The sequence below is a fragment of the Panthera pardus genome, unplaced genomic scaffold (genome assembly GCF_024362965.1).
Source record: "Panthera pardus isolate Hobbes unplaced genomic scaffold, ASM2436296v1 HiC_scaffold_5, whole genome shotgun sequence".
NCBI classification, from domain to species: Eukaryota; Metazoa; Chordata; class Mammalia; order Carnivora; family Felidae; genus Panthera; species Panthera pardus.
In genome coordinates, this window is record NW_026526980.1 from 10,258,208 (window position 1) to 10,285,246 (window position 27,039).

Genomic DNA, 27,039 nt, shown 5'->3' on the forward strand with positions numbered 1-27,039 from the left:
TTAGATGAACACCCTGACCCTGACAGGGTGATGGTATCACCTGCATTTTACAAATAAAGATAAGCAGGGCGTTCAAGTTCACACAGCTGTAGTAAACGGGGACTCAAATCCCACAATACCATGTAGTTACCACCAAGGCACACAAAACAGTGTTGGCATCACTGGCTACCACAATACTAAGATTAAGACTGACGGGAGGCTATCTAATTAAAGAACACCTAAAATAGTCACTGGTAAACACACTGCAGTGTATTAAAAAAGGTCTAAGTTTTTTCAATTCATGAACCCATCTCCAACAAACGGGAGTGTGGTCGTGTGCCTTTGTGCACAACACAAATGTGTTGGCAGCATTTCCTACTAATAAGACATCAAATCGCCCTATTCCGCTGCCCTTTCAATGTTGTACATGACAGTCATCCAAAAAAAATTTTTTTAAAGATAGCTTTAGAGGCACGTGGGTGGCTCAGTTGGCTACACGTCTGACTTCAGCTCAGGTGAGGATCCCGCGGCTCGTGGGTTCGAGCCCCAAGTCGGGCTCTGTGCCAACAGCTCGGAGTCTAGGGCCTGCTTCAGATTCTGTGCCTCCCTCGCTCTCTGCCCCCCTGCTGAAAAAATAAACATTAAAAAAAAATACTATTCCTATGAAAATAACTAAATCAACAGAGTTTCACCCACTTTTTGATGGACATGTTAACACTAATAAAAGGCGGTGACTGTCACTGCCCTCACCTTAATTTCAGCTACTCTGGAAGAAAAGAGGCTGCGGGTGATCTCTCGCTCCATCTCTCTCTTGCTCTGCTTGCTCTCGGCCTGCTGGCCGCCTCCACCGTACACAGCGCCAGCAAACCCGGCCTCGCCCCCAGCCGTCCAGTCCACCAGAGGGTCATACACAAAGGCCTCCAGCAAAGTCAGCAGAGTCTCTCTGCCACGCCGCATAATGTGTAGAACCTGTTTTTAGAGAAGTTTCAATCAGGCTTTCCCCCAGGTTCCTCACTGAAATGCAGTCTTTCATTCCACAAGATCTGTTAATTTAACAGGTACGTGAAAAGGTGGAGAGAAACAGTGTACCTGCTCGCATGAAAGCCTAAAAACACCTTCTACTCCAGTTACACCCAGTGCCGTTTCAATGTTCTGTGTCATTCGGAAAGGGACCTTCTCAGGAACTCTAAGGCTTTTACCTTGAAAAGACAAATGGTTCTGTTTTTGTCCTTTCACCAAAAACATCTGACCCACACGTAAATGTAAAAAGTCCAATTTGATTTTACCTTTTTCGAAGCAAACGTTGTAGTCTATGTGAACCACCTCTCCAGTCGTCATATCTATGAGAACGTTATCCAGATGTCTGTCTCCAAGGCCAATTATGTATCCGACCATAGACATGACTGCAGTAGATCTGGCGTAAGACTAAACAAGAGGGTAAAGGGTGGGGAGAGCAGGCTGTAACACCATCAGCAAATCTCCTTCCAACACAGACTGGACGCTTCAAAATTCCCAACACCATAACCCCGCTCCCTCATTTCTAACTAGCTGGCACTCCTCGGGGCTGCTATGAGCGGTCACGGAGGCTCTGCGCTGAGCAGCAGCACACAACACTGTGGTCCCTGTTGGTCGTGCTCAGTATCAGAATGCTGGATTTAAAAATCAAACTATTTTCAGTCTCCCTAGTTTTTCCTTTTCTCAAGTTTTTATTCTTTCGTTCCATCCATAATCCCCTCTGTTCTGCCCACACACAGTTATGGCCACGCCTCATAAAAATAAGTGCACCTAAGATTCAAATACAGTTCTCGAATTTCCACGTCTGGAGGGAGACAAGGGGGAAGAGAAGGACGGTGAACAACACACACAAGATAGGAAACAGGCAAAAGAAACAGCAATATTGATTACAGTCCCAAACAAAACACATACCTGTGTGACTCTCCACCATTCGTCAGGGGTGGTACAAGATGACCAAAGCTCTTTAGCAAGGAGATTTGGGGGGGTGGCCTCCATTAACTCTTCTAATACCGCCTTCATTACATGAAGAGGCCAATCTCGTCGGGACACATCCAAACTAAGTCCAACTGCTTTTAAAGCAGGGCCAATTTTACTATAATAAAGTTCACTAGGACGAGGTACAATTCCCGGATTCTGAGGAGTTTGGTAGGAATCTTGGGCCTTAAAAAAAATTTTTTTTAAGAAAAAAAATTAACTTTATTTAAACAAAGGTTACTTGCAATATAAAGTAGTATGTTAAAAACTGATTTTTGAGTGGCATTCTCCATCTATCTAGCCAATTTATACACACCAAACAGGTAATTCTTCTGGAAGTTCCATCTTTCTTACAATCTACACATCTTTCTCTTAATTAACTACTATGACTTTACTGGAAACTTGGTCTACTGTTCTATTTTCTCGAGGTTCAATTCAAACTCAACATCCAATTTACATTCTTCTTTGTAACATACAATTCTATTTAAAATTAGTCGTTAATTTGGAATGCCTGAGTGACTCAGTAGGTTAAGCATCCTACTTTTGATTTCTTTGGCTCAGGTCATGATCTCATGGTTTTTGAGTTCAAGCCCCCGGTGAGACGCTGTGCTGACAGTCTGGAGCCTGCTTGGGATTCTCTCTTTCTCCCTGTTTCTGCCCCTCCCCCACACGTGTGCGTTCTTGCTCCCTCTCTCAAAATAAACTTCAAATCTATCATTAATGAATGCACAAATTTCATTCTTCACTGATCAAGTCATTTAACAACATTCAGACAAATATTTAGGTAGTCCCTAATTCCCATCACTAATCTACCCCCCCCAATAATTGTTCTGTAGTCTTCTACGCTTATTTTTTAAATTCGACTCCTTTCAAACTCTTGTTCCTTCCTATACCTAACCTAATTAGATTGTTTTGGCTAGATATGGAATCCTGAAGTTCAGACTAGAAAACTTACCTTGTATGTCTGTAGCACTTGGTACTGTTCCTGGCATATACTCAACACACAGGTACTTAGCTACAATTAATGCTAAATTGAATCCCTAGTCTAAATCAAAATCATAAATTTCCCAGTCACAAAATCACATAATTAACCCTAAATATAAAGTTGTTTATTATTTACATCCTTAATTTAAAAGAACCTGGGTTTCCAAGCTGTTTATTATAAGTTTAACTTAAAAGACCCTAGTTAAGCCCAATAAAAAAAGCATCAAGATGTTAAATATCAACTTACTGAGTGATTAATGACCATACTACCATCCTACCTGCTCCCCCCTATATTTGTCTAGAACAAGACTGTCAAATGTCACCATTTCTTCCTCTTAAGTTTTTATAAAATGTGCCTCAGAAACACTTTCCCAGATACCTTAAGTCTATTCTGTAACATATAAACTTTCCAAAACACTCAAGAACAGTAGCCTGTAAGCATTTCACACAGAACAAGAGACTAATATGCTTTTTTATATATATTCAAATAAAAGTATATGCATATTTGAGTTTTAATCAACCTTCTGTGCTTGTAAGGCGGCCTCCCGTTGTTGCCATCGTTTGTAAAGACCAAATAAAGGTGTGGCTCCATCCACCCACTGGATTAGTCCTGATCGTGTTCCTAGCGGTGTTACAGAATAGTGTCGGGCATGGAAACGGGGCGTTTCCTGGCGATTGATTGTAGCAAACATGGTATTCACAATAGACAGGAATTGCATTATTCTCTCATCCAGATGTAAATCTTCCAATCCTATGGAAACAAAAGGTAAAAGTAGCTAGAGTGGTGACCACATGGGTGTAAAGTGCAATGGGGTGGAGGGGCATGGGGCTTACAAACATACACTTTTGTGTTTCTTCTCAGTTAACAGAAGCAGTCAAAAACTGAGAGCCAAAGAAGCACAATGACAGCATTAGAGAACATTCCATTTAGTCACAAGGTATCAAGACACTAGCATTATTAGCTGTACCTCATTTCTGCTTATATAAGTTCTTAAGCAAAGAGACAGTAGGAAATGGAAAAATCTTACTACACAGCCTCCAACCACTGCTATTCAAAATCACGGCCAGGCTATTCACCTGCAACAATCCTCTCCCATCACATTTCACACACAAAATCAGATTAATCAGATTAATGCTCTTCTTTTAAATCCCACCTTTGAAAAGGTAAGGATAGCTTTTCCCATCTGACCCCAGAAAGAGAAGTTTCTTTGGCTTGGTTTTGGTAGGTAAGATGGTGATGGTTCCGCCCACACTGTGGATTGTGACAGTGTCTCTAGCTGACACCTCTCCAGGAAGAGCAATTTCAGTGTTAGTCATGGCAGCCAGCCAGGGGCTGATTTCTTCAAGACGCAAGATGTAACTTGCACGTTTCTGTGCTCTCTGTTGCAAACTCAGCATTATCTATATTTAGGAGATGGGGAAAAACAAGTTCATGTTATCATTACAGCACTTATTTTCTTCCACATTCAACTGGCATAAAAGTAAACTTAACATACCAACACAGATACTTCTTATTGTAGTGCCTATCCTTATTTGACGTTATGTATTTGGGCCATCCTGAGAAGGGAAATAGTGGTGTGCAGATGTGACCTAGGTGATTTTTACTTTGTTCAGACCAACTTCTCTGTCCAAACAAGCAATGAAATCCCAGCAGATGGAAAGAAAGCACTAATTCAGAAGCAAAATTCAGAGCTTCTAACAAGCTAATCCCCCCACTGTTAAGCTATGTTTGATCAGTGCCAAAACAAATCAATTAAGTCCTCACAATAGAGCGGATGTAACTGACAGCTGTTGGCTATCAAATAGATACACTGTTAGAGCTCTGACCACTTAAAGTATGTAGAATAACACCACAACCCCCTCTAATAATTCGCAGGGAGTGAATAGCATATGTAGGTGTATCCCTGCTTGCAGCTAACTCAATAATGTGCACCTGAATTAATGAACTCTGGGTTCTGCTTTCATGTGAAAAATGTGTAATCAATCCTTAGCGAGCTTTGTTCCATAAAAGGAAAAATACAACTGGGAACACCCCAAGTATCCATGACAGGACAATGGATACACTGTGTCATTTTCCCATATTAGATCAATGTTCACCTGCATACAAAATATGGATGGACCATTAAAAAAAAAGAAAAAAAAACCCAATGCTAATCTATCAATTATGGAAGTAATAAAAACATACATGCATACACACACACATACACCATGTATACACACACACACACACACATATACATACATACATACATACTGGTATACTGTATATAACCTCATTTATATTAAGTTAAAAACATCCTTTAGAAATGCATCAGTAAATAAAAACTATTTTTTAAAGTATTCTTCCCATCTCTTCCTCTGGTTTTCTTGGTTAATTTATTGACAAGGAAACACAGAAGCAAGGAACTGCTAATGGAACACAAGCAAACAAGTCTGGCTGGGCCACACACACAATGAACTTCAAGCTTCACGTTAGCCCTCTAGCCTTGTGCTTCTAGTTTACGTCCTATGAATTTAGCATGTACTCTAGTTTCCTCTAGATTGCACTTACTCATTAAAGTCAGGTGACTTTCTTTCTACACTGTCTTTTAATAGTTTTCTCACTGCTAAAGTTAAGTAAGGAAATTAGGAGTAAGGTAAGGGATAGAGAAAGAGAGAATGAAAGAAAGAAAAAGCTACATGATAAATGTTCTCCTAAAATAATGGTGCTGTTGCTGTACCAGGTCAAAGAAAACACACAATTAAGGGGACCAAAACATAAAAGACAGGATTCTCAAATATTTAAAAACGCTAATCATCCCCAAGTAGCCTATGCAAAACCCATTTCAAAACAGTTACTTATAAAAATTGATGTTGTTCCATGTGAACATTTTGTCTGTTAGAAATATTTAATAACAAAAAAAGAGAGGAATATTCAATACCCACCCCAAAGAAAACTATATAGGTACAAGGTTAAATTTTATAATCTTTATGAAGACAATAAAGCAAGCAATCAATATTTAGTTCGAGGCCAGACCTCTTCCTTGGTTAATTTTTTACAGTATATTCTTCCTTAGTGTGAACCCTCTACAGATAAAAGTTTGCTGCCCTAGGCCCACTTACCGCCAAATTCTCCAAATAAAGAAAACACCTTTCTTTCTCCACATTTCTTATAAGCAACTGGTCATAGGTTGCCTTCTAGGGGCCTACAAAAGTCTTCTCTCACATTGCAAGTAAGGAGTGTCCCCATATTTAAATTCTGTATCTCATACGGAATTTCCCATTCTAGTAGCATTCTTGAGATTTTTCTGTACCTCTTTAAAGGGAATCCAGCTGCTTCCAGGCTTTGCGGGATTGGAGGGTGTCTTCAGTTTTTCAAGAGCATTTTCAATTGCTTCACCATAGTTATCCTGAAACCACTTTTCATGAGGTGTCTCCGCAGGGGCCGCGGTGATGCTCCTCACATGCTCCAAAGCGAACACAATGGGCTTCATCAAAGCCGTGTGCTTTTCCCGCATGATAGCAATTTTCTCTTCTCTGGCCAGGGAGGCATAAAGAGTTTTACAAACATGGAACAGTTTCAATGCATCAAGTGCAAGTAAATACTATCAGAGAGTAAGCTAAATAAATAAAATACTGGCAAAATAACTTACTAACACAGCACTGTAAAATATCCAGCACATGAAAGAGGAAGCTTTTTTCAACAACTGGTACTGGGAAAACTGGACATCCACTTGCAAAAGAATGAAGCCAGACCCTTACCTTCCTTATACGACATGCGAAAAAATAACTCAAAATGGATCAAAGACCTTAAGAGCTAAGACTTTAAAACTCTTAGGAAAAAAAATGTAGAGGAAAGGCTTCTGGCCGCTGGATTTGGCAACAATTTCTCAACAAAAGGCAAAACAGAAAAACCGGGCTACTATATCAAAAGATCTATTAAGGAGAAGGAGCAATTTCGTGCATCAAAAGATACTATTAAGAGACTGAAAAGAACGCACAAAAGGGGAGAAAATATTTGCAAATCATACATGTGAAAGGGGGTTAATATTGAGAATTACAGAGAGAACTCCTAAAATAACAAAAAAAATTCCCAACAACCCAAATTCAAAACTGAGCAAAAGATTTGAATAGACATTTCTCCAAAGAAGCTATTCAAATGATCAAAAGGCACATGAAAAGAGGCTCAACATCACTAGTCGTTAGGGAGATGCGAGTCAAAACCACAAGCAGATACCACTTCACACCCATCAGGATGGCTACTATATAAAAAAACAAGAAATGACAAATATTGGCAAGTATGTGGAGAAACTGGAACTCTTGAGCACTTGTGGCAGGAATGTAAACTGATGCAGGAAAACAGCACCAGTTCCTCTGGTGGTTCCTCTGTAATTCAAACATAGAGTAACAATATGACCCAGGCAAATCCATTGGATCATACACAAAATAACTGAAAACGGAGTCCAACAGATACTTGCACACTGATGTTCACCAAAAAGCAACCCAAATGTCCACTGAGAGATGATGGCATGAACTAAATGAGGTATATCCATACAATGGCATATTATTCGGCGATAAAAGGAAATTCTCACATATGCCACAACATGGATGAACCTCCAAACATGCGAAGTGAAACACGCCAGGCACAAAAGGACAAATACCTCTGACTACACTTACATGAGGTACTCGGAGGAGTCAAATTCAGAGACAAAAAGTAGAGTAGTGGTAAAGAGGGGCTAGGGTTAAGGAGCCATGGAAGGTTAGTGTTTAATGAGTACAGAGCTTATGTCTGGGATGAATAAGTTCTGGAAATGAACAGGAGTGATAGTTGCACAACACCGGACACACGCTTACTGTGACTGAATTACACTTAAAACTGGTTAAAGTAACAAACTTTATGTCTTGTGTATTTTACGTTACAAGCGGGGAGGGGGGCAGGGAGCGGCTTTGTTTTCAGAGTAAAAGCGTATGAAAACGTACTTGCGTAAGGTGTTGTTGTTCTGCACTCTCTTCACCTCATCTTCCAGCTGCTGGATTCGTCTCAGGACATACATATGTTGCTGTAACAGAACTCCCAACCAGAGCTCATCCCAGAGAACAGTGACCCTGCGCAGCTCAGCCACAAGCATCTGAACCTGCGACACATGGTACATCCAAATACGCTCAGCTACAAGTCCACACACCCAGCACAGTTCTGCAAACACTAGGAATTACACGTTCACTGTGTGCATCTTTGATTCATTCTACGAGCAGAGAACCTTGATTAGTGATTCTATCAATACTGATTTGTAAAACCGGTACTGACTTGTAAAAGCTCATTTAGAGTAAAAACTCTAAAGGTTTTTTTGTTCTTCAAATACGGTTTCCATGACAGTGTTTATGGGTGGGTTCTAGGTTGTTTTATGGGGAGGGAGAGAATATAATAAAAGCTGTTTTAAAACATATGAACTGTGCTTTTCTGTACCTGTAACACCATGGTTGGGTTTGCAGAGGACAGTTTATCGACAATTTTGCTGTAGCAATCCTGCATCATGGCCTGGTCTTCATTTAATCCACTTTTAGGTTCATCCTTGTTGCTATCCTGAGAGGCAGGAGGACTTCCTCCCTCACATTCAGAAACCAGCAATTCTTCTCCTTGAATATTGCCAAGTAAAGTTGGAATTGCAGAGGAAAACTTATTTCCTATGAGAAAATGCAAGAATAAGGTACACTTTGGAAGTTTCTCCTATGCGCGTATGTTAAGAAAAACATCGGTAATCTATTTGACTCCAAGGGCACTCACTTTAATTTGCCTTCTGTGCATTAAAATGACCAAAAATCATGGATCTTCTGCCTTGTATTTATTAATATTATAAGCAAGTAGAAGATAAATGAAAAAATAAATAAATGAGCCTCAGCACACAAAGCTTTCTCACAGCCAGAGCCCTCTGAGCTTCGTTTCCTCCTTATCCACCATTTACTCAACTCATCAGGGAATCTGATTTCTCCAAGCCTGAATGGGTTACTCTAAGGCTGAAGGTCGCATGTAAAGAACATGCCCCACTGTGGGACTCAGCAGTTACTATCTCAATAAACCGTAATTATTATTATTATTATTTATTCTCGAAAAAAGTACGAACTCCCCAACGCTGTAACATAAAGCTCAAAAAGTTTACCTAACAGACATTCCTTGCAAAAGACTTTATATTTAGAGCAGAGTAGCAGTGTTTTAATATTCCATACCTGAAGCCTGTGATTCAGTACTAAGTGATATGGTGCCCACTATTGCAGGGTACAGTATGAGATGTGGGGAATCTTGAGCCACTCGGCAGAGGAGGTTACAAATACTCTGGCGCACATATACTTCAGGATGGTTTAAGCGTGAGAAAAGCTGTGGAATAATTCCTTCAGGATAAGAAGAAAGAAAGATACTTTAAAGTTATTAAAAACTGTCAACACAGTAGATGCAAACGCGTAAAACCTGACATATGTCAGCATCAGTTCTAAGAGCCTCAAATTCCTCTCTGTATTAATAACAAAGAACCCTAACAATAGCTCCTGATTTGCACGTTTGGTTAGGGTACAGAGCAATTCAACAATGTTCTGGCCAAATGTATTTTCTAAGAATGCCTGTAAAAGACAGACACAGATCATTTTTTAACACCCGGCATATAAAATTTTTTTAAAAGTTATTTTCACCAGTATCTCCAAAATTCATCTTGCATGCATAAAGCTCCTGCCTCTCAGCCTTCTAGTTCTCTGAAAGGTGGGAGACAAGAACATGTAACGTACAGGTCACATATTCTATCACTAGTGTAGCTACTCTGTAACACATTCAAATAATAAACATAAAGGAACTACCATTTTTTAAATTGTCTTCTATCTCCTACCCAGAAATAATTTTCCTGAAACATTTTATTTAGACCCTTACCTCTCCATGGAGCAGTAGGTGTTGTTTCCAAGCCACGTTCCAGATACTGCCTAAGCTCGCCGGCATGTTTCACGAGCAATCTGAGCAGGCGCAGGGTGGCCATCACAATCACATCATCAGTGCTCTGCTCTGCTCTGTGACTTAAATGTAGCCTAGGGTCGTCTTCATCTAAGGGAATCTAAGGGCAAAAGATGAAAGGCAGAAACAAGAATACCGTTTTCGTCTGCTAGGTGAGAGATGTCAAATACACTTTCTCAGAACAGAACAGTGTGCTACCTACCTGCCCAGCGTTGAGTTTAAGGAAGGTAAAATATGCACTGCAAGACAGCTTGTAGAGGCTGAAGATTCGATCTACAACTTTCCTCCACACTTTAATAACTCCTTCTGTTGCACTTTCATCAAGTTCTGAAAGCCACGGGCAGCTGGAGATTAACTGACGCCAGATAACATCAACCATGTCGTCTTCCTCGTTATCTTCACCTTCTGTTATCTGAAGCGTTATATCTTCATCCTGAAGAAAATTTGGGCATAAAATGCTATTGAACACAAACTGAAAAGGGGAAAAAAGGTATATGATTTTCCTATTCTACAAAAGCATTTTTCTCGTTGATGGAAAATTCAATTACTTCACACTTAATTTTATACATGCTAAACCAGTATCAATACACTCCTCTGTATGATGTTTTACTAACGTAGCTAATGAAGACAACTCCGGTGTTTTGCACCTTAAACGCTTCCAAATTATAATGTGATGTTCTGCCGGCAGAACATTAAACATAATCTGTTCAGAAGGTTGAGGCTAAATGTTCACAGAATTCACTCACAACAGACCCTGCTCTCTTCATAGTACTGGGCATGTACAGAACACCAGCTCTGGCAGACAGCGATACATGCTGAAGTCCAGAGCAAGACGAGGTTAGGTCAGCGAATAAAATCCCAACTTCTAAAGTCTGTATCTACTCAGTATTTATGACATTCTAGAATTGACAGAACTCTGAGCAGAGAGGGAATAAATCCTACAGCTCGTTTAGTTCACTAGGTTTCAACTCTGGCTGTGAAGTACAATCACCTAGTAAGCTTAAATACGTGCGCATATGTCCCACTCAGCTATCTGGGGTGGTATGCAGGCACTCGTGTAGTTTAAAAAGGTCCCAAGCTAGTGTTAAGAACCTAATTTCTGATCAAAACACCTAAAAGAGAAATTTCATTCCCATAAAACAAACTTCACCTATTTTAATAACAGGACCTTAAAGAAATGATTTCTCAAGAAATGACATTTTTCTTAGAAAAGTATCATAACTCACTTTCGTTTTAAAACTCAAAGTTCTGATTTGTAACAAAAACTGCCTAAACCCTATTCAATATTTAATCAAGTATATATAAGATCAACCTCCTCGAAATCAATGAATTAAAACCGTGATCCTGACACCATTTCTCCCAACACTACATCATATTTTCCTTGCCTGAATCCCCGCTGGCCGACAGACAGCCTGTCCGAGAATACCATAAATCCTCTCTTTTTCTTCCTCAGTTATAGTGTCTGGAAGCAGATTCTGAACTTCAGATTTTTCTCTAGGCAGCAGACGAACACCTTCTCCCTGACTATAAAAATAAACAAGTCACTAGCTGCAGCTATCAAAACATGCCATGTCAAGTTACCAAAACCTGTCAGCAGACATTTTGTCTCTATTTTGCAATGCATTAGCTAAGTTACACATTTTGACATACGTACCTGGCATTGTCAACTACCTTTCTGCCCCACCTATAAGCCCAACTAGCCAATGCTGCCCAGGATTTGGCTACTTCAGGTGCCTGTACTGAAGACAGGTGATACAACTGTCCCAAAATGAAGTCAGGCTCTCCAACTCCAATATGCACTGCCATGATGGACAAAAAAATAAAAATAAAAATAATGAAAGAACTCAGCAATGCTACATTCATAAATTTCTAACGGCACTCCCATTAACATTTTGGGGTTTTATTATCTGTAAGCTATCAGTAAGTTCCAGAATATTACAGTGCAAAATTTGACAAAGGAACACATTTCCTACTACGCTTTTTGAAAAGGCTAATGAACTGAAATCAACCACTCAGCTTCCCAAGTCGGCTTAAATTATCACCCTGTAAACCACATAAATATCTTTTACGACACTTTACATAAAAACAGTTCAGGTGTAAATTATGCAAAGAGCCTAAATGTCCATCAACTGACGAATGGATAAAAAAATTGTGGTTTATATACACAATGGAGTACTATGTGGCAAGGAGAAAGAATGAAATATGGCCCTTTGTAGCAACATGGATGGAACTAGAGAGTGTTATACTAAGTGAAATAACCCATACAGAGAAAGACAGATACCATATGGTTTCACTCTTATGTGGACCCTGAGAAACTTAACAGAAACCCATGGGGGAGGGGAAGGAAAAGGAAAAAAAAAAAGAGGTTAGAGTGGAAGACAGCCAAAGCATAAGAGACTCTTAAAAACTGAGAACAAACTGAGGGTTGATGGGGGGTGGGAGGGAGGGGAGAGTGGGTGATGGGTATTGAGGAGGGCACCTTTTGGGATGAGCATTGGGTGTTGTATGGAAACCAATTTGACAATAAACTTCATATATTGAAAAAAAAAAAAAGTTCAGGTGTCAGATGTGTTGTGCAATGTCTTGAATTATGGATATGACTGGTTACTTCCTTGTGATTAGATTAAGTTGAAGCATTCTGGGAAAAGTAATACATAGGTGCTAAGTATACAATCTCATTCAATCAGAAATTCATGAGGTAAATGTCTTTATCCACAGTTCAGAAGTAAAGAAATCACCTGCTAGAATGTCATATGCCAATGTAAGATTTATAACAGTCACCAGACATATCCCTTATATCAAGACTATATAATATACAGATGAGAATGATTTCATAAAACCAATGTAAGAAATCAAAGTCCTATGCTTCATGACAACAATAATGAAAGTATATTCTCATGCTTTGGCAAAAAGGTTAATTATCTCCCACTCTGTAAAACATGGACAACGGTACCTACCATAACAGGCTCTCCAACACTGAATTAACTACCCTATTTGTCAAGTACCCTATTATTAGCACTAGTGTCAAAATGTGAAACTTTCATCTTTCAGTAGTTTCTGTGCTCTATCACCCAAGGAGACCACAGGCTACTATTATCTGTCTTTGTTGCTCCTTCTAGTGTGTGGTGACATTTAGCTTTCTGGGGCAGGGCCGTCTTGCCAGCAAAAACATCTAAGTGCATAAAAGCACCGTGGTTAGGGAAGGCCTGGTGGGCAGAGTTTTAAGTGACTTGCACGGTAGCATTAGATACTAAAGAAATGTGTTTTACTTACTTCCAGGCAGTAAAATACGCTAAATTTCCATAGAAACAATTTCTGTGGCAAATTACAGCCAGTATAACATTGTAAACTTTAAAACAGGGAGAAATAACTTCTAAAATTAATATTTAAAAAAAATTTTTTTAACACTCATTCATTTTTTGAGGGACAGAGAGAGAGCACAAGCAGGGGAGAATCCAAAGCAGGCTCCAGGCTCTGAGCTGTCAGCACAGAGCCCGATGCGGGGCTTGAACTCATGAAACACGAGATCATGACCTGAGCCAAAGTCGGACGCTTAACTGACTGAGCCACCCAGGCGCCCCTAAAATTAATATTTTAAAGCTAATAAAATAAAGATATCCTACCTGTAGATTCGCTCTCTATCCGAGGATATTCTTCTTCCATCGTATTAACAGATGGCAGTTCTATTAAAGAGAGTATGTTTTTAGACAAAGTAGAAAGACCTGTGAAGTTTTGCTGTTGCTGAGCTCTATAAACCTGTTTCAGCTGCCCTGAAATTTCTTTCCATTCTGCCTGGATCCATTTGGCTAGTGTCAGAATGGACTTGGCAACCGCATATTCAGCTTTGGCAGACTTGCAGAAAGATATGGCACAAGAACTCAACATTTCCATTGCGTGTGTTGACTGGCCTACAGAAAACCAAAAATCAGACCTTAGTTTTATATGCAAACGATTAACAGTATTTCAGGGTAAAGTGACAATGTAAATTCAGTGGTAATCAATGATCTCCAGAAACATTTCTTACTTGAATACACCAAAATTGCCTCTTTTAAAAGCCCCAAATTAGAGAGCCAAAGCATAAGAGACTGTTAAAAACTGAGAACAAACTGAGGGTTGATGGGGGGTGGGAGGGAGGGGAGGGTGGGGGATGGGTATTGAGGAGGGCACCTTTTGGGATGAGCACTGGGTGTTGTATGGAAACCAATTTGACAATAAATTTCATATATTAAAATAAATAAACAAACAAACAAATAAATAAATAAATAAAAATAAAAGCCCCAAATTATAGAGATAAGTCAATTACAGGTAATTTATTATTCAGGACACAAATGTTGTGCCACAGCTGAAAAAAACCCAACTTTTATTGCCTTACATCATACACATTACCATTCATACACATGATTTTTATTTTGTCATATACTAACCACAGTTCATTTTACTAACCTGCTGTATACAGCAATTTGGTTTTTTCAATGTCAAGTTCAGGCCCCCATTTTTCATCCACTTGACCTTGAGTTGATAGTTTTTTAAAATGCTGGACTAAATCCTGAGCAGTGGTAGTCTTTCCCAGCTGAACCTCACTACACTGTGCCAGCAGTCTTGTTGCAAGTGACACATTCCCTCGTTTTCTAGCAAATTTTGCTGCTGTTAGACCTAATTCCATCAGATGGCTTCTAATTGGAACTGTTTGTTCTGGAGAGAAGAAAACGTTTCATTAGTCCTTGATGGGTCTAGTCGCAGACTGCATGGAAACATGGCCAAAAATTCTTCCCCAACTATTTATTTTCCCTTCCCTACCACCTCCTTAAATCAAGATAACTCATTTTTCACCGTCTTTAAATCCCTAGCAGCTAGCATGGTGCTTGGCATACAACAGACAATAAATGTTTATTGGAATAAATGTATACAATGAAGCTGACAAAAGTAAAAATGATTCACTCTAAGAGATCGGCTTTTCAGTTTCTAGATCTTTTTAGTAAAGGGCTCAGGACAAAGGGTGGGAAGTGAGGGTAAAGCTAGACCAGCCTCCTTCGTGTAGAAGTACCCTCTGCCCTTTTATCACGCCATTCTCTCCGAGTTTACTCCTACCTTTCTGATGAACCTTCAGCCTCCTTCCTCTCTACTACCCATCCATTAAAACTGATGTTCCTAGGGGTCGATCCTAGGCTTTCTACTATTCTTACTCTGCATATTCTCCCTGGACAGTATCATTTGCTTCTGTAGTTTCAATTACCATGCAAATGCTGAGGACTGTGGAGTCTTCATCTTGAGCCCAGACCTGACATCTGAGTCCCACCTGCCTACCAGTTCACCTACAGTCAGGCATTTCAAGGGTACTTCAAACTGTGTCAAGTTAAATCCATTTTCTGCCACCCTCCAAACACTCTACTTCCTTCTCCTGTTTTTCCTTTCTTGAGGAACATAATCAACCTGGCTACCTGAGCAGATGCCTGGCAGCCGTCACAGGACTTCACTTTCAGCCCTCCTATCACATCTACTTTTTGTCTATCCCTATCACACTACCTTGGTTACCTTTAGCAGGGACTTTAGCCTAATGGGTCCCTCTGCCCCCAGTCTTCTCCTCTTCTAGTCCATTCTCCAACCTGCAACTGAAGTCATCTTATACAAAGATAAACCTGAACAATTAACTTCCCTCTGAAGGCTTCCCACTGCCCAGACAAAATCCCAACTCCTGAATTTGCCTTGAAAGGCACTGATGCCTTACATTTCATTCCAATCTCAGTCTCCTTCAGCTTCCTCTCTTCCCATTCTCCCTTAGGCAAACTGAGTCACCTAAGAATCTTTCATTATTGCCACTGGCCTTCCCATGTTTTTTCCAGCCAAATGGTCCACCACCTTCCTTCTCATCTCTACCTCTCTCGGGTATCAGATTAAATGTTACTTCTTCCCCAAATCCTTTTCCGACTGATTCTTAGGATTAAATCGGTGCTCTTGTTTTATGTTCTTTCAGCACCATGTACGTGCACTTCCATTCAGCACACCACTGCTGTTCCTTGCACGACGTCAGTTTTCCCTGCTAGACTCTAGAATCCCTTTGGTTTTAGGAATGGAGAAAACAGTCTTGTTCACCATTACATCCCAACTTCGAGCACAATACCTGGCACAAAGCACACACTTCATAAGCACTTGCCGAAGAAAAAAAGGCAAGGTGGAGTGGAGTTTTGTCTCAAATATAACCGCTGAGTTACTGACTTTTTATTCCCAATTTTAAAACTTGTTCAATATGGGAAGGATGAGAAAGAAGATGGTATTTGTAGTCCTACTATATGCCATGCTCTGCATCAGGGCTTTTATATGCCTTATCTCATCTCCCACAATCCTTACAAGAATCTCCTCAGCAAGGCAATACCCAGAACTGAAAGGGAATGTGACTCAGAAGTTTAATGACTTGCCCTAAGGTCCTTCCATTTGCAAAAGTTGGGCTAACAATCCAACCCAAATATATACAGCACTGAGAGTCCAGGAGAGTCACAGTTCCCAGTAATCACTCTGCAATGCGAGTCCACACCCCAGCATTACCTTACTTGTCTATCCCTATCACACTACCTTGGTAGTTATTTTTTTTTTAATGTTTATTTATTTTGAGAGAGGGAGAGAAAGAAAGAGCACGTGGGCGTGCCAGTGGGGGAGGCAAAGAGAGAAGGGAAGAGAGAGAATCCCAAGCAAGCTTTGTGCTGTCAGTGTAGAGCCCTGACACAGGGCTTGATCTCACAAACCGTGAGATCATGGCCTGAGCCAAAATCAAGAGTTGGGAGCTTAACTGAATGAGCCACCCAGGTCCCCCTGAAATTTAATACTCAAATGTATTCAGTAATCTTAGCTACCGCAATTTTCAACTACAATTCTACAGAATTCTGGCAACTTTTCCATTTTCAAGCAATAAATTGCTAACACCCTTTTAACATAAGAGACGTTTCTTTCTTAAAAATGAGATCTACTGGGGCGCCTGGGTGGCTTGGTCCATTGGGCGGCCGACTTCGGCTCAGGTCATGATCTTGCGGTCCGTGAGTTCGAGCCCCGCGTCGGGCTCTGTGCTGACAGCTCAGAGCCTGGAGCCTGTTTCAGATTCTGTGTCTCCCTCTCTCTGACCCTCCCCCGTTCATGCTCTGTCTCTGTCTCAAAAATAAATAAACGTTAAAAAAAAATTAAAAAAAAAAAAATGAGATCTACTAATATTTATACAAATACTAATTGTCAACTCATTTGGAGTGTTTAAAACTTAACATCCACAGTCCATTATATCTGACAAAGAATTCATATCCAGAACAAATAAACAAGTTTATGACCTAACTAAAAACGGACAAGATTTAAACACTTTAAAAATTAAGATACACAGTGGTCACTATGCAAATGAAGAGGCTCAATCTCATTAATCATCAGGAAAATGCAAACAAAACCGCAATGAAATACTACTATACACTGGTGCCAGGTGACTAAAATTAAAGACCAACACCACCAAAGATAGAGACACAAGAAGAAATGTAAAATGTACAAACACGTTCTAAGAACTCGCCAACTTATTTTTAACGTTGAACCATTACGACCCAACAATTTCACTAACAGGCATTTACTCAAGAGAAAACACAAATATATGTCCACCCAGAGACCTGTACATGAATTTCACTGTGGCTCTACACATAATAGCCCACATTTTAAAACAACTCCAGGATCTATCCAAAGAACCAGATAAATTATGGTGCATCCATCAAATGGACACTACTCAACAACACAAAGGATCACACTACTGATACACGCAACACAGGTGAAACTTAAAAATAAAATGCCGAAAAGAACCCAGACACAACAGAGTTGTATGATCCCATTTATACAAAACTTTAGTTACGACAGGTCTAATCTACAGTGACAGGAAACAAATCAGCACTTGCCCAGGACAGGACACATGGGAGAGGCGAATGGGTAGAGGCATAAGAAAAACTTTTTGCGGTGATATAAATGTTCTAGATCTTGAATGAACTGGTGGTAAAGATCTGTCAAAACTCATGGATCTGTACATGCCAAATGTGTAAATCATATCTCAATCAAAGCTATTAAAAAAATCCAAGCCAATTACCTTTTATCTTCTCCAACAACTGACTCTGGTACATGGTATATCTTAAGGCCTGCATCCACGGCCTCACATCATGCTGTTTACATGAACGCAGAGCTTCACTGAAGAGTGGAATAAGACAATCCTGCCAGAGAAAAACCAAAACTACTTAATGCAAACAGACTCCATGCATGTTTGTAGACCGAGTTAACCTGCATCCCCTTAAACCAGCTACTCAGCTCTACTTGTCTATTCAACTCCCCCCTTTCTTCATTTTATCTTCTAATCACAAGAGGAAAAGAGACAGTCTAAGATAAATCTTTGCTTTGCCTTAAAAAGAAAGAAAAAATCAAGTCCAATTTATCAATAAAGCACATTTTTATAAAAATAAACACAAGCATATTAACTATAAAACAGAAGTTAGATTACAGAGAAACATAAAACTACTACTTTATTAGCAGATTCTCAAAGATTCTAATTCCCTTGGGAAGGGCCCATCTTTGGTTAAACTGTCCCCTATCTGGGAGAAGGATGGGGTGTTTTTTTTTGTTTTTTTGTTTTTGTTTTTTTAAAGTATGTTCTTCATCCAACACGGAGCTTGAACTCAAGATCTGGAGATCAAAAGTCGCATGCTCTACCACCTAGCCAGCCAGGCACCTTGCGGGTATCTTCGCTAATCAAATCTAAAATTTCTGGGCGCCTGGGTGGCGCAGTCGGTTAAGCGTCCGACTTCAGCCAGGTCACGATCTCGCGGTCCGTGAGTTCGAGCCCCGCGTCAGGCTCTGGGCTGATGGCTCGGAGCCTGGAGCCTATTTCCGATTCTGTGTCTCCCTCTCTCTCTGCCCTTCCCCCGTTCATGCTCTGTCTCTCTCTGTCCCAAAAATAAATAAAAAACGTTGAAAAAAAATTAAAAAAAAAAATAAAATTTGTAACACCTGTCAAACGGAAATATATTTACATACACTAGCTCTTCTTCCAAAAACAAACAAACAAACAAAGCAAAGGAAAAAATTAAGCAATTAGCCGTCCTTAAAACTCTCTATCTTTACTTCCTCCATCTGCCTCATACACTTCTCAAATGAAAATGTACCTGAAAATGGCATTTTGGATTTCTGTATTTACTACCTTGTCCAACAAATGCTACAAATACTATTTTAAAAATTTAAAAAAAATTTTTTTTCAAAGAAATCTTTTTCTACACAAATGCCTATTAATGTTCACAAAAATATCCTGATAAAAATACACACATACACACCTCTGTTGAAAGTCTGTTAGAAACTGTGTTCTCCAGAGCAGAAGAGCAATACAGCTGTAAGGTACTTAGAACTGGCAGAGACTGTGAAACCGTTAAAGTAGAAAGTCTCAGGGGTCCAATAGCTATGCGGGAGGTTTGCTTCAAGTACTTTACCACATTTCTGAAACAAAATATATACTGTTAATTAACAAATGAGATTTTCCAGCCGGTAATCACTGAAGAGATAAGGCAGTTTGATAAGATGCTACCACAGTGGCATCCAAAGAGGGGAAAGGAAGAAGAGCTGTCTGCCCTTTAGTAAAATGACACAAGCAAGTCAAGACATGCTTCTGTGGATTTCTACAGTTTATTTAGTTTCAACCTCTATATATGCTGGCAAGGGGCACTCACGTTTCACGTGACTTCTACAACGAAAACGAAGCTATCATGACTAACTAGCATTGTAGCGAACTGTTAAGTGATTCATCGCCAAGTACGTACATTCACCATATGGTACACACAGCGCACATTAACCTCCTTCGGATTAAACTTACTCAGTTATGGACTGCCACTTCTGGTCTTGTTCTATATGGTTTAAAGCAGTTGCCAAACAAACAGAACTTCGCAACAACTGAACCTCAATCGATTTCTGAAGTTCCTTTGGATCTGGGCTTAACATGTTAGGAAGCAGTTTTTTCATATCTACAGAGAAGTTAAATAAATTCTGCTAAGTTGTTTTTAACGTGTTAAGAATGAGAAGACATTTTAACAGTATTAAAAAGTTATCACTGATGAATACATTCTTTCGTATTTAAGCTCAGCCAGCTGAACACTATGATGAAGCATTTCTGAGAGCTATATAAAAGTCACAGTCTGCATTCAAATTATATCTCACACCCACCCAAATCAGCTGATTTCCCAAGTTCGAAAATCAATAAACCAACATACGCTACATTTTAAAGGGGCAAATCTACACCTATTTTGCAAACCTTACTGAATTTGGCAAAGCGGTGCTAACACACAAAGTACTCACAATACTAATTTTAGTGCAGTATTTTACAGAATGTGCCAGTTGGGGTAAGGAAATTAACGAACCACATTAAGACGCTAAGAAAAATATTTAGCTTAAACACTGAACTTTTTCAAACGTGGCCAGATAAATCTCCAAGTCTTATGACAGTCTTTTTAAGTTAGATTAACTTTAATTAAACTGTTTCCATTTGCCAAATCAAATGTAAGTAAAACAGCCCTACATACGTTCCTTCGCGTGGGACTCTGCCCCAAAATAAATGTACAAAAACCTCCCATTTTTCCAGTGAAATACTAAGCCAAATATTTTGGGCAACTTGTCCATAAAATACTTAATTTTAAGATTATTATCTCAAATACCTATTTTCTCTTTTGATCCTCCAGCAAGTAGATTGACATTTTCTCCTGGTAACAATTCTAACTGCTCAGTACATTCAACAAATTCTCCAGATTCAAAACTGCTTAGTGATCTGCAATTAAAACATCAGTTAGCTTACATCACACTCTATCCAGCCCGTGCAATCATTCAAAAGAAAGGCAGAACAAATTCTGGAAAAAGCCCAGTTACACAGCATTCTTTTGGTGAAGTTCCTTCTACGTAGGCCATCATTTTATTTCTATTTTGAAGATGGGACTACCAACTTAATTAGCACTAAAATTGGAGTGGCAAACCGGAAAACCACAGCTATAGACATTCAGTTTAGCACGCTCACCTGTCCTCTTTTTGTAGTCTGTTATCCTCCGGGCCCATCCAACAAACTGACAGACCACTGCAGGGCAATGGCAACATCTGATTCTCCCCAAGCTACTTCTCCGTTCCCTACGCGACCCCATTCCCTACCTAAAGCCTAAGCCCCTAGAGGGCTCCTGTCCTACTATCTCAGGGCTCCATCCTCGTCCTGCCTCCTTTCACTGCTGGCCATCCTCCCTCTCTTCCTTCTCCAACGTGTCTCACGGAACCTGTTTCTCTTCTTTCAGAGAATTCTTCCTTTCCATCTCCTCACCTTATCTGAAAATGGTGGCACCTCTGAAACTCCTTTAGTCCTGCAGCATCCATATGAGGAGAGGCCCTCTCCTAGCTCCTTCCTGCTACTTTCAGATCACTCACTCTGTTCCCATTCCTACTACAGCTGATTTCCAACCAAGAAGATGACTTAGTTTCTCATCTCTTTCTAGTCTATTAATCTCTCATCTTTTCCTGTCCCTCTCACTGTGTCACCTGCCTTACAACTCAGCTTGAAGCCAGCACTGGAAATATGACATCAATAACTGCACCTGCCTCCACTGGATAAGCTCCAAGCCTGGATTAAGGTAAATGCCAGCTTCTCACGTAAGCTGTGACTGAAGAACTGTCGAGGTTTGGTGACAGCACCCTGATCATTCCGGCCACTACTGGATCTGAGTCCTCTCCAGGGGCAGGTTCCCGTGTCCCTCCCCACTATACTCTACAATGCCCTCACACTGTCAGCTAATGACGGACTCCTCGAAAAAAAAAAAAAAAAACATAAAACAAACAAAAAGCCCAACCATCTATCCTCTACCCTTTCATTTCCTCTCCCCTTACCTCTAGTCCACCATCTATCCACTCCCAAAACAGTCTATATCCAACTTCCGCTGCTTTCTTTGAGGCATAAAAAAAGCAGGGCCCAGTTGATCCTTCAATGTTATTTATCCTGTTTCTTAAACCTCTGCTTTCCTGTCACTCTTTCCCGTGAACTTGAAAGAACACTAAAACTCTCCAATATTTCAGGTAACTACACAACATTCTCCTCCAGCCACAGCCTCCTCCTCTCCTTGACTTCAGGAAAAACTCACCACCCAAGTAACCTAACTAAAGCTTTTGATTTTCAACTTTCTCCACCACTCAATAGTACTACTCAACCCAGCTGCTTCTCGTGATCTCTCTCTACAAAGCTCTTCTTGCTTGTCATCTCTGGAGCTTCTGACAAGACTGACTATTCCAGTCTGCTTCTCCTACATCTTGGACTTTTCTCTCCTCAGTGTCTTTCTGTTTTTATCAGTGGCTTCCTCTCCCTTCCTGGAACAAAGATGCTCGTAAGGATTCTGACCTTGGCCTTCTTTCCTTTTCACTCACCCTTCTCCAGAGCTTAATCTGTGATTTCGTGGCTTACAAAGGCTCTGGAGTACAAAGTGTGAAGAGAAAAAAAAATGTCTTTTACTGTCACCTATATGCTAATGAACCCCCAAATCACTCTCTAGCTTAGACTTTTCTCCTTTGTTCCAAATCCAATTCTTAACTGCTTACTACTCTCCTCAGCATGTTTCATATGCACCGTAAAAACACCTCCTGGTTCTGTGTGCTCCTGCTTCAACTAACAGTGTCTGTCCTCCCTCCACCTTTGTCCCACAGATAAATGGTCTACATGCTGCCACCCCTGCCGTCCACCTCCAGTCTCTTCCCAACAGCAGGGGGAATGACTAAGTCAAATCACGACATGCCTCTCCTGTTCAAATCTCACCTAAGATATTCCATATTACTGGGAGTCAAAGTCCTTCTCCCAGTTCCCCATCTACCCTCTATCCTGATCTCCTATTATTGACTCTGCTTCAATAATAGTGGCCTCTGGGCCACTTTCTGGGCCATTTCCAGAACACTCAAAGCACATTATTCTTTCATCAGATCTGTTTCCTTAAGTCTTCGCCCAAATGTCATGCTGATGGCATTCCCAACCTTGTCTATCTGCCTGTGTGTCCCTCTAGAAGGGAACTCCTCAAGAGTCGGAATTCATGTTTCATGAGGTGCTACACCCCACTGCCTGGCACATAGTACATGCTCAATGGAAAAATTACCCATTAACCCATTTGCTCCCTAGAAGCTGAGCTCCACAATGGGAAGGACAGCTAACGACTCCTGTGTCCCAACCTCTTGGGGGTACACAAATTTTGAATTAAGAAATTCAGTACATATATTTTGGTTTTTGTTTTTTAATTTTAACATTTATTTAAATAATATCTACACCCAATATGGGACTCGAACTCATGACCCTGAGATCAAGAACTGCATGCTCTACTGACACAGCCAGCCAGGGGCTCCCAGTACCTACATTTTGAATTAAGGGATTAATAAATGCACAGAGAAATATGGAGATGAAAAGAAAGGGAGCTGATTTTATAAATGTTCATAAACTCTGTCCTCTCAAGAATATTTTTGAGAAGTTCATTTTTTTCTAATGTTTCCTTATTTTTGAGACAGAGAGTGAGCAGGGAAGGAGTAGACAGAGAGGGGGACACAGAATCCAGAGCAGGCTCCGGGCTCCAAGCTGTCAGTACAGAGCCTGACATGGGGCTTGAGCCCACCAACCGTGAAAAGTCATCAAATGTGACTCTTCCTAAAGCAGTAACAAATTTGCTTTCACTCCTTTTGATTTTAAAACCATAAGCTCTGAGAATGAAGATCAAATGACCGTTTCAACAGTTAACAAGTCTGTTTTCCACCGTATGAGTATCTTCCTCACATCTAACGCTGGTTTCTCATTGTGGTCATTTTTTGAACAGCAGTATTACTAGAACTTCAAACATGCTGCAGTAGTAAATGGTACCAATTTTAATATTTTTCTGCCATAGAGGCAGACTTTAAGGTTGCTGAAAATTTATTGAGCTGAAAAACAGTCCTTACTTTATGTAGTTGAAATCAGCCTTTAGGTTGAGAGAAGTGCTGCTGGTACTCTTTTTCAGGTCGTGGATAGCATTCTGCCAGTCCTGCACGGCAGCCCAGTCCGCAATGGAAATGTAACACTCACATGCTTTATTTCCCAAATAATTTATAACCTCAGGGGAAGAGTCCGTTGATTTGGATAGCACAGTTTTCCTGGATTCACCTGAGTAAATGTATTTTATAAAACAGAGAGATCCAGGGAAGTTATAAATATTTTAATGAGCAGAGAAATCTAAACGATACAACAGGATCATTAATACAAACTGAGCGTATACGACTTTTTATTTAAATCCTGGACGCTCACCATTCAGAGAATGTTTGGGGCTGGCACTGTTACGCCCAGCGTTGGCCAACGTGAGAACGGATTTGTCAAAGCTGGAGACGCAGCAATCAACACCTGTCATGGCACACAGGTGCTCCTGGTACTCCACAGAGGCCTTCTCAAACCTTCAATGCAAATTCAAACAGTCCTTACTTTTAAATTATCCACAGACTTCATTTCCAAAAAAACTAAAAAAAAAATTAATCACTCAAATAAACTGAGCAGAGATAACGAATTAATTATTTTGTGTGGGGTGGGGTGCACAAAATTAGATTTTTTCCTCACAACAAATGAAAATAAATGTACACACTATTAAAGTTTTTTTAAAGGCAGTATAAAATAACAGAAAATATTAAGTATCTGATCTCATTATATGCCAAGGCTAAGTAGAAGAACAAGTTTTAAAAAAGAATTCATAAAGTAACAGATACTAATGGCGTAATTTAAAACTTCCAGGTATGAAAAAACACCATAAACATTAAAAACAAATTATAAATCAAGAAATTAGACCGCATCAACAATCCTGCTCTATCAGTATAGCAGGATTTCCTATACTTGACATATCAGTATAGGAAAATATGAGAGGCCACGAAGACAAAATCTGTGTTTCTAAAAATCACATATGGTCAATAGAACTTAAGGGGAAAGTTATATTAATCATTACTAAAAACATATAAATTAAAACAAATTATCTTCACTGATGATGGTGGCAGGGTGGTTGTTTCTCAGTGACCCTCACTATTCACAACAGCAAAGGGAAGGGGTTACTCTATCATTAAGGATATAAAATGGAATCTCTTTTCTGTACAATAACTTTGCAACAGTATGTATCATAAGCCTTAAGGTCTGTAGCCTTTCTTCTAGTAAATCAACTTGCAGGAATGAATTCAAAGAAAAGAAACAAAATTATAAGCTATAGCTTACTATGAAGAATTAAGTGCCATGGTACATTAAGATTAGTAAAAAACATCAGAAACAACCTTACTGTCCAAGAATAAGGAAAGTTAAATTATGGTGCACTCACAAAAAATACAACTGCGTCATTAAAAATAACATTGTAGAATATTTAACATGCCAAAATATTTTTTTAAAGGTTACTGAATAGAAAAAACAAAATGATGTGAGTAGCAGAAACACAGCCATTTCTGAGAAACATGGGGAGAAGACTGTATATAAAAGAAAAAAGAACTACAGAGGCACGTACACCAAAACTAACAAGTTATCACTAGCAGATGTAATTATGAGTTCTTCTATTTTTCCCACATTTTCCAGACTTGGGAGAACGGACATAAATATACACAGTCTGTTGCAATACATATTCATTTACCTAGAGAATGAGTGCACAGGGCTAATGAGCAAGCCCTCTAGCCATGAAGGACAGTTTGTACCAGACTCTGACAAGAAAGGTTATCAATTATAATGCAAGTAATTGGCAGATCTTATTTTAAGGAGGATTTCTTACTAATCTGTAAGTAAGAAAGGCATCTAAGTTTTGCTGTTAAAGAACAGACTAAAGATGACTCCTAGTAAAGTGATTCACAGCGAGTTTCAATTGCTGAAATTGAACAAAGCTGTTTTAACATTTAACTACAATGTTATCCAGGAATACAGAGGGTTTAAATGTAAAGATATCCCATTACCTATTTCCTACCTTCCAACTTACCTCCCTTCTGCCTGCTGGGCCACTGAATTAATCCAGAGAAGATTCTTGCCAGCAATGGAGGATGACCAGACAGCAATTCCCTGTATGGCTTCAGGACAATGCAGCTCACACAGAGCTTCTACCACCATCATGATGGTTACTTCCAATTCATTCCCCTGGAAGTTCATTCACAACAATTAACCACAGACCTCAATACCATTAAAATTCAAGCATCTACTAAATTTACAACCACTGATCACAACCGAAGCCCATTTAAAAGCACGTGTATTTAACAATTATTTTTACAACAACATTACATTATTAGCTTAGAATTCTTGAAATTTTACATATACTGTGGCTACAAAAGGTAACTGACACAAGCTTAACAGCAGATGGTGTCAGGCTTTACAAAGTAAAAAAAAGTTATCCAAAATTTAAACTGTGCTATCTGTAGGAGTAACATATGCAGTAAATATAAAGCAAAAGTCAAATATAAATAACCATGAACTAAAGGATGATTAATTTTATGCCTGAATATTGCCTACTGCTATTATCGAATTAAGAAACATTTGTTATTTTTGGATTCCAATTGTTTATTGAACCCATTTATAAACGAGCACTCTTCCCATTCATTATAACATTATTATATACACTTCCGCATACGTTAAAAAACTACTACCTGCACTCTCCTGTACATTATAGTTACTAAAAATGATTACAAGAACTATTTCTTCTACAAGTTTCTTAGAACTACCTTTAAAGTTCCAAGCCCTTAAACATTTGACATGTTCTAAGCACAAAATATGAATAGTGACTCGGAACAGAAATTTTAACTTATTTCATTCATAGATTAAATCACAACCAAGGAATTAAACTCAACTTTTTCTAATCAACAGATTTAAAATTAACTCCAGATACACTTTACCTGAGATAGATTTGTCTTCATTTCTGTAAGCAAGTCAAAGCCATGCCTCACTGTCACAGCAGGCTGGCCTGCCAACAACCCAACCCTCATAATGGAGAGTCGGATCCGCGTCAGCCAGTCTTGACAAGTTTGGCGATTGGTATAGAAAAAAGTCCTAATGACCTTTAGAATAAAGAAAAAGAAGAGCTCACGGTTGGTTAAAATTTTAGGTACAGACGTCTCAA

At 39.5% G+C, this 27,039-nt stretch overlaps 1 protein-coding gene across 4 annotated transcripts in view; it reads right to left on the bottom strand.

Moving 5' to 3' along the window:
• The window catches only part of SMG1 (SMG1 nonsense mediated mRNA decay associated PI3K related kinase), a 126,611-nt gene that overhangs the window by 24,644 nt on the left and 74,928 nt on the right, over window positions 1-27,039 (bottom strand). For all 4 annotated transcript variants that reach the window (XM_053894504.1, XM_053894502.1, XM_019468708.2 and 1 more), the window contains 24 exons: window positions 26,816-26,977; window positions 25,912-26,066; window positions 24,231-24,373; window positions 23,888-24,089; window positions 20,611-20,720; window positions 19,776-19,923; window positions 19,243-19,402; window positions 18,012-18,132; window positions 14,363-14,611; window positions 13,543-13,827; window positions 11,574-11,718; window positions 11,305-11,443; window positions 10,122-10,352; window positions 9,842-10,019; window positions 9,154-9,315; window positions 8,396-8,613; window positions 7,912-8,066; window positions 6,246-6,468; window positions 4,107-4,353; window positions 3,474-3,703; window positions 1,906-2,154; window positions 1,266-1,404; window positions 1,069-1,178; window positions 730-948 (listed from right to left, as the gene is read on the bottom strand). In XM_053894504.1, the coding sequence (XP_053750479.1) occupies window positions 730-948; window positions 1,069-1,178; window positions 1,266-1,404; window positions 1,906-2,154; window positions 3,474-3,703; window positions 4,107-4,353; window positions 6,246-6,468; window positions 7,912-8,066; window positions 8,396-8,613; window positions 9,154-9,315; window positions 9,842-10,019; window positions 10,122-10,352; window positions 11,305-11,443; window positions 11,574-11,718; window positions 13,543-13,827; window positions 14,363-14,611; window positions 18,012-18,132; window positions 19,243-19,402; window positions 19,776-19,923; window positions 20,611-20,720; window positions 23,888-24,089; window positions 24,231-24,373; window positions 25,912-26,066; window positions 26,816-26,977 (4,380 nt within the window). The remainder of the gene's footprint in view (window positions 1-729; window positions 949-1,068; window positions 1,179-1,265; window positions 1,405-1,905; window positions 2,155-3,473; window positions 3,704-4,106; window positions 4,354-6,245; window positions 6,469-7,911; window positions 8,067-8,395; window positions 8,614-9,153; window positions 9,316-9,841; window positions 10,020-10,121; window positions 10,353-11,304; window positions 11,444-11,573; window positions 11,719-13,542; window positions 13,828-14,362; window positions 14,612-18,011; window positions 18,133-19,242; window positions 19,403-19,775; window positions 19,924-20,610; window positions 20,721-23,887; window positions 24,090-24,230; window positions 24,374-25,911; window positions 26,067-26,815; window positions 26,978-27,039) is intronic.